The sequence below is a fragment of the Myotis davidii genome, unplaced genomic scaffold, assembly GCF_000327345.1.
Source record: "Myotis davidii unplaced genomic scaffold, ASM32734v1 scaffold524, whole genome shotgun sequence".
NCBI lineage: Eukaryota > Metazoa > Chordata > Mammalia > Chiroptera > Vespertilionidae > Myotis > Myotis davidii.
Genome location: NW_006299263.1, coordinates 351,642 through 362,845, shown reverse-complemented (window position 1 = coordinate 362,845; position 11,204 = coordinate 351,642). Strand labels below are relative to the sequence as shown.

The 11,204-nt window shown below is 52.5% G+C and overlaps 1 protein-coding gene across 4 annotated transcripts in view; it reads left to right on the top strand.

The window, feature by feature from the left end:
- ZNF395 (zinc finger protein 395) overlaps window positions 1–7,865 on the top strand; it is a 27,845-nt gene extending 19,980 nt beyond the window's left edge. For 3 of the 4 annotated variants that reach the window (XM_015571158.1, XM_015571159.1, XM_015571162.1), the window contains 6 exons: window positions 3,055–3,290; window positions 3,703–3,803; window positions 4,797–5,076; window positions 6,383–6,475; window positions 7,278–7,381; window positions 7,563–7,674. In XM_015571158.1, coding sequence (XP_015426644.1) covers window positions 3,055–3,290; window positions 3,703–3,803; window positions 4,797–5,076; window positions 6,383–6,475; window positions 7,278–7,381; window positions 7,563–7,674 — 926 coding nt within the window. Of the gene's footprint in view, window positions 1–3,054; window positions 3,291–3,702; window positions 3,804–4,796; window positions 5,077–6,382; window positions 6,476–7,277; window positions 7,382–7,562 lie in introns of all 4 variants that reach the window. The other variant, XM_015571161.1, reaches the window with a different exon arrangement.
- The last annotated feature ends 3,339 nt before the right edge of the window (window positions 7,866–11,204 follow it).

Here is an 11,204-nt window from a genome sequence, read left to right as displayed (position 1 = left end):
AGCAGGAAAGTGGCCTTTACAAGTATCCCTCCTAAGTCATCTTTCTAGATACAAAGTCAATTCAAAGGAGAGATGAAGCAAATCTGCTTCCTTCACCCAAAGCCCGTCATCAGTGACGACTTTGCTAGTTAGTTGTTGTGTCTGATCCCACCTGTGGTGAAGCCTGGCATGCGTTGTGCATCTGCTCTGTTAGCACCGAGAGCGACACAAACACAACGGGGGAAGTAAGGAGTCAGTTTTAAGTTCTCAGGAAATTCTGTGAGTTTAGGAGATCCAGGAGGTTGGTCAATAGGAGGAGGATCCAGAAAAGTATCAGAAAGGGAAAGAAAATCATTGACTTCAATTCCCATCAGGTTTTGTGTATATATGTGTGTGTAGAATACATATATAATATTCACACACACACACACACACACACACACACACACTCACACACACCCAACACCAACACATATACATCTAACATAATATGCCACGATCCTGACATCTGAAGTCCCTTTTGGACACAAAATGTAGTAGTTTATTAAAGATGTTTTTCCATTATATGTCTGGTCTTATGACTGAAATCAGTGGAAATATAAGGCTTCCTTGGCAGCGAATGATATTGAAGCATTCTGCCGCAAGGTGGGGTCTACACAGTCACCCACACCTTGCTCTAACCATGGATACTGTTTGCACAGAAACCACTCTTCCCTTTGGTGTCTGTGTTGTTAGGGTGGTCCTGCGCACGTGTGTGTGTTGAGACCGGAGCGGATTATAAATATTTCTTAGAGGTTCGCTGTATGCTCTCATTGCTGTGTTCTTGCAGAGGAGTACTTGGTTTTCATGCATAGACTATCTAGTACTTCCCCTAGAAAATCGCATGATCGAAGGTAAGGTAATTTATGTTCATCTTACAACGTATAGATTAATTTGTGAAATTAACCTTTTGCTTTTTAAAATATTTGTCTTCCTCCGTGTGCCAATCTGCCAGTTCCAGCATTTGAGCCATTTGCATGGCTCCCTGTGGAAGGTTGCTGTGTTGTAGGGTTTCCCTGTGTTTGACCTGCTCTTCTCCAGAGTCCTGATTGTGTTAGAGGTAGCATTCTGATTCTTCACTCTTCCCTCCTTGAGTGGGGGTGTGGAGGCCCTGGACATGTTGGGCTGTTGGGGCTCCTGAGTTCTTCCCCAAAGGGCTCCCCTATTTTGGAAGCCCCATGTATATATGTCATAAACTCTTGGTTTCCAGGGAGTCATAGCTTTGAGACTTGGCAGTTGATACTTAGGGAGGGAAGAGCTCATAGCATCCCATGCTGTGTGGGTGGACTTCTGCTGGCAGGTGTGACTTAATGATTGAGAGCCTGCATGGGCAACATGCAGCATGAATGCTGGGTGTCTACCCCAGGTGTCTGGCTCAGTTGGGAATATGGAGCAGGATGAGAGAAAAGCAGTCGGATTTGTATCCTGGCTACAAAGGACGTGTCCGTCGATCTCAGAACCCAGGTTATGGAGGAGGCTTCGTGGAAAGCCTGCCCGTGGTGGGAGTTGGGGCGGTTGGGGACATGGGCACCACACTGTTTCCCTCTTCTCTTGCTATTTCCATGTCTGAGAATGTCAGATTCTCGTGTCCTATCAAGGAATCGGGACTTATGGCCTGGGCGATGGCAGAGTCTGGGCTGGGCCTGAAGTAGCCCTAAGACAGGCAGTTTAAACACCGGAAGTGTCACATCTCACGGTGATCTTCCTCCTGCTCGGACACAGTGCTGGGAGCAGGCGGCAGGTTCAGGGCCTGCCGGCGTCACCCAGGCACCTGCCATTGGTCTGAATTGCTCTCAGGGCTTATCTTCTCTAAACCTGTCACTGGTGGGTAAAAGCAGCCCCTGGGCTGCCGTCACCTCTGATGAACGGTACACGTCCCAGTGGCTGTAGAGCTGGCTGTGTGGTTGCTCCCACAGGCAGTTTTTGATGGGCTTGCCTGGGTTTAAGTGATCAATAGGGATTTTTCAAGAAAGCCTGGTCCACAAGCTCTTAGCTTGGCCTCTCCATCCTACTCCGCTGTGGGGAAGGCGTCCAGTGATCTCCGGCACATGTCTGTGCACTTTCTCACCCACTCTTTTAGGCCTAGAGAGAACCTTTCCCCTCCCCTTCCTCCTGCCATTTATTTATTTATTTATTTATTATAGTTAATTATTAATTTCAGAGAGGAAGGAAGAGAGACAGAGAGAAACATCAATGATGAGAGGGAATCATTGATTGGCTGCCTCCTGCAAGTCCCACACTGGGTATCGAGCTTGCAACCTGAGTATGTGCCCTGACCGGGAATCGAACCGTGACCTTCTGGCTCATAGGTTGATAATCAACCAGGAAGTCATACTGGCTAGGCCTCCTGCCTTTTTAAAAAACATATAAAGTAAACAAACAAACAAACAAACAAAAACCATATAAAGTGAGAAACACATTAAAAAGCACACACATATATTTTTCTTTTATTTCAGAGAGGAAGGGAAAGGGAGAGAGAGATAGAAACATCAATGATGACAGAGAATGAATCATTGGTCGGCTACCTCCTACATACCCCCCACTGGGGATTGAGCCCACAACTCGGGTATGTGCCCTGACCAGGAATTGAACCATGACCTCCAGGTTCATAGGTCGATGCTCAACCATTGAGCCACACCAGGCGGGCAGTGAGAAACACATTTTAATTCGGTTCTCTTTCTCTTAATAATATACAAGTTGAAGTTTCAGTGTGTGCTTGTCGGTCAGTGGTTATCAGTGTGGCCGTGGCCGTGGCCGGAGATGGCCACTGGAGCCGAGCAGGACTGCCCAGCGGCATTGCTGCGATGAGGTGCAATGTCTCCTCATTTTTACTGACGCTCAGAAAGGGGAGGTTTGGGTTTTCCCCCCTGACGTGGCACAGCCAGAGCCAGGAACTGGACTCAGGACCCAGGCTCCGATCGGGAACGTCGTGGCCTCTGACCTGGGCTGTCCGTGTGGAGTCGGTGCAGACAGGGCCGTGCCCAAAGTTCTGTCTGGGGACGGGCCCATGAGCGTCCTCTCTCTTCCCTCCGCCAGCTTCCCGTGCGGCCTGCGACCCGTGGAAGGAGAGTGGCGACGTGTCCGACAGCGGCAGCAGCACCACCAGCGGGCACTGGAGTGCGAGCAGTGGCGTTTCCACCCCCTCGCCCCCGCACCCCCAGGCCAGCCCCAAGTATCTGGGGGACGCCTTTGGTTCTCCCCAAACCGATGCTGGATTTGAAACTGATCCGGACGCTTTCCTGTTGGACGAACCAGCTCCACGTAAAAGAAAGGTGTGTGGTGATGTGAGCGTGAGCTCGGGCTGGCGAGGCTGACGTCCACGTGGGGCCCACGGGTCCCAGGCGTTCTAGGGCTCCATCCCATTTTCGTTTTCCTCTGCTGCTGTTCCCTCTGGACATTCCCAGGAGCTCTCTTCGATGCCGGTTCCTTTCCGCCTCTGTGCCGGTCCCCGCCTTTCTGCTGCTCTCCTGAGGCTTTGGTGGGGTCTGACCCACAGCACCAAGCATTGCCGCCAGGCCCGGCTCCTGGGCCGAGGCACGTTGCCCCTGCCTGTCAGTCTCGTTGGCCCCAGCGAGCCTTTTGTTAGGTTTTGCTTGCAGGAGGCTGCCATCCCCAGGAGGTGAGGGTGGGAAGGGGATGAAGGAGAGAAACGTGTCCCAATGACCCTGTCTTCCTTTCCCCTAGAACTCGGTGAAGGTGATGTACAAGTGCCTGTGGCCAAACTGCGGCAAAGTCCTGCGCTCCATCGTGGGCATCAAGCGCCACGTGAAGGCCCTCCACCTGGGGTAGGTGTGGGGCCCAGGGCCTGCTTGCCTCGGGTAGCATTCAGGTCTCCTCCACCCTGCTGGTGCCTGGGCACCCACAGCCCAGAATGCATCCAAGGAAATGACTTGCGGAGAGCGCCACCTGGTGCCTGCCCCTGGCCCAGCCGAGTGGCCTGTTGGAGAGAGTTCCTTGCTGGGAAGGAAGGACCCTCCTCTCCTGTCCCAGTGAATGTCGATCTATCTCAGCGGTTCTCAACCTGTGGGTCGCAACCCCTTTGGGGGTCGAATGACCCTTTCACAGGTGTACCCTAAGACCATTGGAAAACACATATATAATTACATATTGTTTTTGTCGTTAATCACTATGCTTTAATTATGTTCAGTTTGTAACAATGAAATTGGGGGTCACCACAACATGAGGAACTGTACTAAAGGGTCGCGGCATTAGGAAGGTTGAGAACCACTGGTCTACCTGTTCATGGGGAGGGAGCACCATCCGTCTGTGGGTGTGTCATCTTGCCTCACTGTAGGATGCAAGCTGTTAGAATTCTGGGTAGAAACAGGGTGATTTGGGGAGACCCCGTGGCGAGGCCTGCCCCTGCTTTCCCTCGGGGATCTGGGGCTCCGTCGATACGGCCGCCCCAGAGTCAGGGTGCTCTTGGCTGAGGGACTGGCTCACAGCCCTTTCCCTGGAGGAGAGACTGTGACAGCAACGAGGTGGGCCTGACAGGACCCGTGGCAGGGCTCAGGGTCAGACGACTCCTGCAGGAGGAGAGGTTCGTACACCCTGTGAGAGAGGAGAAGCCTCAGGTGCAGGAGAAACAGTCCCATTGATGTGCAAGCACGTTCTCCCCTGTGATGTTGAGTTGGGAATAGGCTCCTGTGTGGCCTCTTGGGCGCCTTCCTGACTCGCTGGGTGGCCCTGAGCAGACACCCCCTCTTTCGCCTCAGCTTCCCCTGTGTTTGAACTGAGGCAGCTTGTCCCTGACCACCGCGTGTCTCCCGCCCCCGCAGGGACTCTGTGGACTCCGACCAGTTCAAGCGGGAGGAGGATTTCTACTACACGGAAGTGCAGATGAAGGAGGAAGCAGCTGCTGCTGGCACCCCCTCCGCCGACTCAGCCCCCACCCCCGGTGTGACCAGCCCGCCCCTCGCCATTCTTCCACCGCCTCCTCCCAAAGGCCAGCCCCAGGGCCCAGAGCACCCTGGCCTGGAATCCTACCTGCCCTCCGGTGCTCTCAGCAAGTCAGCTCCCGGCTCTTTCTGGCACATTCAGGCCGACCATGCATACCAGGTATGGCTGGGGCACTCTGGGAGCTTAGCCTTGCGACCGTGAGGATGTTCCGTGTCTGACCTGTCACCCACCAGCCTGATCAAAGGCCACTGACCACCCCGATCGGAGGCTGAGCCCTGTAGCTAAATGGGTCGACTCTAACTTCTACAAAGAAGGAAAGGAAAATAAGTCACATTTGATAAATGAGGGGGGTTCCCGAGTTCTTCCTCGATGGCTGTCACGAGTGATTACTAGAAATCTGATTGAACCTGCAAGCACCCAGGTTGATGGATTTGGACAGGGGAGATGTTACACCGCTGGCTATAAAGGCACATAGAGTCGTGTCATTGGGCTTCCCAGAGCAAATCCTAGTCCCTAGAATTGTGTTACACTAAGAAATGATCCAGCACCTATTTTTAAAAACCCTACTATGTGTCAAGCAGTGGGGTAAGCTTTCCAGACAGAATAAGACATTGTACTGACCTTGAGAAATGCACGGTTTAGCTGGAGAGAGAAATGCATATGTAACTATGATTAATTATAATCGTCCATGTACCTTCCTGGGGGCACAAGACATTGTTGTGGGTACAGGAAGGACCAAGCTAGGATGCCCATGTGGTTAGGAAAGTTGTCACGAAGGGGGTGTCATTTAGGATGGTCTTCACTGTGCACATAGTAGGTATTCAGTAAATGCACAGCTTACCTTGTGCCAGTTTTTCTTTTAATGCTCTTGTGCCCACAGCTTGATTTTATCAGATTCCAGGCTGACTGGCAGGTTAGTAATTAGACAGCAGTGCGTTCAATCAGAAAACCTTCACAAAATGAGCCAGGCTTCCTCATTAGAATGAGTGGTCACTTAGCTATTTCATGTTTGACCAACTTTCAGGTGGCCCTTCAGGCACCTGGCTGCCGTTGGAGACTGTGCCTGGTGTTTTGATAGACAAACCTAAACCCGTTCATCCAGGAGAGTGTTGCTAATTCCATGTGGTTGCTGGGGACGCCCTACCCTTCTGCAGCAATCGCTCCCTGCCCAGGAGGCTTTGGGCCGTCTTTGGGGAACTGCCTATAGTGTGTTCTTGGTGGGTGATGATGACATCATGCGGCTAGCGTGTGTACCAGCTCTGAGAGGGGTTCCTAAAAAAGATTGCCTCCCAGGACTAAGGAGACAACGTCAGAGAGTTGGGAACTCTGCTGGTTCTCTTGGGAAGGGCATTCTGGCGGATCCCAGGGTTTCCCGCCAGAGACCTGCTGTGCATCCTGATGTCAGGGGAGGGTGGGTGGAGTCAGAGAGCCGGGACCTGGGCTGACGCAGTCTTGTCTCCCGCAGGCCCTGCCGTCTTTTCAGATCCCCGTCTCACCGCACATCTACACCAGTATCAGCTGGGCCGCCGCCCCCTCCACGGCATCCTCCCTCACTCCGGTGAGTGTGCCGGTCTCCGAGTCCCAGGGCTCTGCCACACAGACCCAGTGCTGGGGCCGTCTCCTCGCACTGCTCAGCAGCACCCACACTTCGTGAAGATCTCCCCCCGGCCTGGCACTCTCCAGCGGGTCCCAGCCCCTCTTAGCAGGTGGAAGGAGGGTGCCTGCAGAGAAGAAACCAGGTCATGCAAGTGTATTGCCAAGAAAATCACGAGGCGAGGCCAGGGGCAGTGCCCTGGTAGGCCCGAGTGTCTGTGGTGCTTGTTAAGAAGGGAGAGAATGTGGGGAACCTGGAGGGGAGGAGGGCGGAGGGCAAGCAAGAAGGTGGGAGCTGGTGGGGGCTGTGTAGGCCGGATCAGAAATCTCGTGGCCACCTTGGACCACTGCTCAGGTGGCTTGCCTCTGAACTAAAATGCACTGGAAGCTACTTGGACCGCCCACCGTGGGTTCTAGTCTTACACATCTCTGGTAGGAAGGGATCACACACTGGGAAGCCTGGGTGCCTGAACGTGGCGTTGAGACAGTGCCATCCCTTCTTTGCCGTCGCCTTGGTGAATGCCTCTAAGTCTTGAGGGAGCAGCCCCTGAAGTGGCCAGGCCAGCTCCCCTGCCCGTGGCCCCTACTCTCTCATGAGCGTCACTAAGAGGCTTGCTCCTCACTCTCCCGCTCCCCTCCCCTGGCCCCTGTTCACTTATGTCTGAAATGTCCCTCCGGAAAAGGCGTGCTGGCCCTCCTGGCACAAGGAGGGGCCCCGCGGGTGTGGCTGCCTGCCCTATGCTTATGGCCCCTCTCTCTGTGCCCAGGTCCGGAGCAGGTCGCTAAGCTTCAGCGAGCCCCAGCAGCCACCACCTGCCATGAAATCTCACCTGATTGTCACGTCTCCACCCAGGGCCCAGAGCAGCACCAGGTAAGGCCTCTGCTCCCAGCGCCTCCTCCTGGCTTTCGTCCCCACTGTCTCCACTGGGAACCACGCTGGGCGGGGTGAGCCGGCTGGAGGACACACAGCCTGTTTGCTCAGCCTCACGCCTGGCCACTCTCCGGGGCTAACTACCAGCTGGTGACGTGCCCTCATTACTCTCCCTTGGCAGGAAGGCCCGCGGGGAGGCTAAGAAGTGCCGCAAAGTGTACGGCATTGAGCACCGGGACCAGTGGTGCACAGCCTGCCGCTGGAAGAAGGCCTGCCAGCGCTTCCTGGACTGAACCGGCCGGCCGGCTCCCCCTCGCTGCTCCGGCCCCACGGCAGCCAGATGACAAAAGGCGGGCGGACCCGTGAGCCCTCAGCAGACACCTACCGATAAAGAGTGGACACTGGGAGTGTGGGCTCTCTTGGCTAAGGTTTAATACTTAAACCCCTTTTCCCTCCCTTGTGGGCACATTTTATTTTTTAAAAAGAGAAACCAACCTATTTTTTCCCCCCTCAAGGAGGAGAGAGCCCAAACTGACCAAGGGTATTCTGCAGCGAACTAGAGACCAAAGAATGAATGGGCCTCCCTTCCCCACATCCCCTCTCGCCAGGGGATTAGTGTGTAAGCATCAAATTTTTTAATTCTTTGCTTTCTCAACTCACCCAGAAAGGACTGTGAGCAAGATGAATTTACTTTTCTTAAAAAAAAAAAAGTTTCTGGCTGATGACTCAGCGAGCAGGACCTGCCATTGGGGTGGGAAGAGTCGGGGATATCTGGGCGGTTTTTTGGGGGTTTTTTTTGCAGCAAGCCCTTCTACACCTGAACCCTGGAGAATGGAGAGCTTGTCTCACCAAGCAGCTCCCATGGAAGTAAAAGGACAACCTTCTGGTGACAACTCTCTGAATCTGGGTCCCCTCAGACGTTGGGCGGCATCCCAACACAGACTGTGCGGCTGCTTCTCAAAGCCCAGACTTGGTGTTTTTTAAAGACTGTCCCCAAATAGCTGAGCCAAAAGGCTGATCAGAATTCACTTTTTGACATGTGGCGGTCAAACACTACCTTGATATTCTTTCCTCTTTCCTTGAGGAAAAGCGAGAGGGTTTCCGTATCTGTGAAAGCTCTCTGCTAAAACACTTTGTTTTCTTTTATGGTGTATTCAGAAGCCTTTATCTGATTACAGTTCCCCTTTATTTGGGTGGTAGGTTCCTCTCTGCCTCTGCTTTCACCAGGGATTTCCCCATTTCCCTCCCGAGGCCACAGGCAGGGCTGGTGGGGAAGGAGAGAGAAGAGCATAGGTAGGTAGGTGAGTGGCAGCTTGTCCACCGATGGAGAAGCAGTTGGCAGGTCTCTCATTGTTTGATGGCTCAGCTGCCCCTTTGGGAGCAATCTCATCCCTCCCTTAGGTGACAAGTGGGATAGGACACAAAGCAGGAGGCTTCTGGATTTGTTACGTGGGTTGGCCCAGCCTGGTGATGAGGAGGTAATGTTATCTTAGTGTGGTGTGACCTTCCCAGGTACCTGCTAGCACCTTCTTGCTTGAGGACAGGATGGAGAAGGTTAGAGAGAGAGCTGAGGAAATGGAGTGAGGAGGGGATGCCTTCCCAGCTCCTGGTGTGTTAGCCTGGGGTGTTTCTGGAGGCCTCGGCAATTGAGGGGAGCCTGTACCGCATTGCTCAGGAGGTTAATGAGCAAAGCTTGTCTGCGGAGAAGGAGAGAGATGTGGCGAGTTTAGTGCCATGCCCACCAGGGGTTAAGATGGGGTGAGCTGAGCCCCTGTTGGTTTCAGAGCCTTGCCTTCCTTCCTAGGAACTGTGGCCATTCCCTGGGGCCTGCTTGACCAGCTGCCTCGGACCCATGCCCTAGATGTCAGAGGCTCAGGAAACCCCACCAAGCCACTCTGGGGACAGAGCAGCAGCATCCCCCCGTGGGCTGTCATTGAGCCCAGGAGGAAACCTCCTGCCTCAGGGGGAAATACCTGGCTATTGGGAGCTCCTTTGGCCGCATATGCCTCGCCGCGGGAGGCAGGTGGAGTGTGCGGACACCTGCCCACCTGAGAACAGGGCGTGGCTTGTGAAGGGTGATGGGGACCTGGGTTTGGTGACAGAGGGAAAAACAGTTATGCACAGGTGTCTTGGGTGGTGATGGGGTATATTTTTATAGCTTCATGAAAAAAGGTATGTGGAATCTCTTCCTCGGTAAAGCTCAAAGCCAGGCCAGCAGGAGGTGGCCCAGGGCTCTCCTTCCTGTCCCTTCAACCTCCCCGAGAATGAAAAGCTTGTCCTGATTCTTCTCACCTCCCACGCTGTCCGTTTTCGGGGAGGGAAGGAGGGGGGAGGGAAGGGGAGGGCGTGTGTGAGATGCGGGATGCTGCCCAGCAGTATCTTCCCTTCCCTCCCCTTCCCTTCTTAATCCCATCTTTAGAAAAGCTGTTCTCATTTCCCCCCTCGGTTTGGATTGTGCAGATATAACTGGATATAAAGGTTTTCTCTACGGGAGGTGGGCTTTTCGTGTCTTTGGTACCCAGGGCAGAGAAGGAAGAGAGAAAGAAGTTGACGAAACCATTGAAAAACGGAGGTGGTTTTATTTTTTATTTTATCTTTTGGTGTTTTGTTTTGGTGCGGCTTTCCCTGTCTGCATTTGCTCCTGTCTTATTTCGGGTGGTGGCGGCCTCTTCTGGCGTCCCTCTTCCCGCACCTCAACCTCGTGGCTGTTGTGTTGGTTCTTGACATGTGGTCTGTCCTTGGGGTTACCCCGTTTGTTTCTTCTCGGAGGGTGGGGTGGTTTGTGAACCGATCCAGCGATCATGCCTGTTTGTTTTTTTCATCTCTGTGTCTCTCTCCCTAACTTCCCGGCCCACCCGGGCAGCAGAATCTGAGAGAAGGTAAGATGCCACAGGTGCACGTTGGAAACTAACAGGACTGATCGTCAAATGCAGTTATTTTGGGGAAACTTTATTTCACTGGCGTTACCCTTATTCAAAATATTTCTTGGAGTTACCTTGGGAGTCTGGTGCCTACCGTGACCAGCCTTAATGATACGAAACCTGCCCTCAGGCTTCCTCAGTGCGGAGAGAGTCCCGAATGTCGGTGGCCAAGTGAGGTCACGGGTACAAAGCACCAGGACTGACTAGTGAGTACAGTAATTGGACTCAATTATGTGATGTTGGAAGCTGGCTGGGGAAGCAGTTCTGCAGTTTTAGAGAACGTTTTGAGCAATGTCCACATGGCGATGGTACACCTATGGCTCCTGTCCTTGGAGGACATTATTAGTTTGGAGGTGGATACTCTGATTTGTTTGAAGAAATCTGTCCTGTTATTTTCTGCTTCTCCCAGGTTCTGACTGTGAGGACTGGGGAGAGAGAGAGAGAGAGGAGGGGAGGAGAGGGAGAGGGAGAGGGAGAGGGAGGGAGATAAATCCCATTTGTGAATTTGTCTTATTGGCGCCTTTTCCCCCAGCTGTCTTCCAAGTATTATTTTTACTGTTAAAAAAGTTTTTTGTTTTTTTTTAAATGTGAAATGTAATGTTTTTACAGCAACAATATGAAATATATTTTATAAGGAATAAAATGGTACATAAAATGGTACATTGTAGAGGGAGAGGGAGAGGGAGAGGGAGGGAGATAAATCCCATTTGTGAATTTGTCTTATTGGCGCCTTTTCCCCCAGCTGTCTTCCAAGTATTATTTTTACTGTTAAAAAAGTTTTTTGTTTTTTTTTAAATGTGAAATGTAATGTTTTTACAGCAACAATATGAAATATATTTTATAAGGAATAAAATGGTACATAAAATGGTACATTGTCTGATTGAATGTGTGCCTGTCCCTCC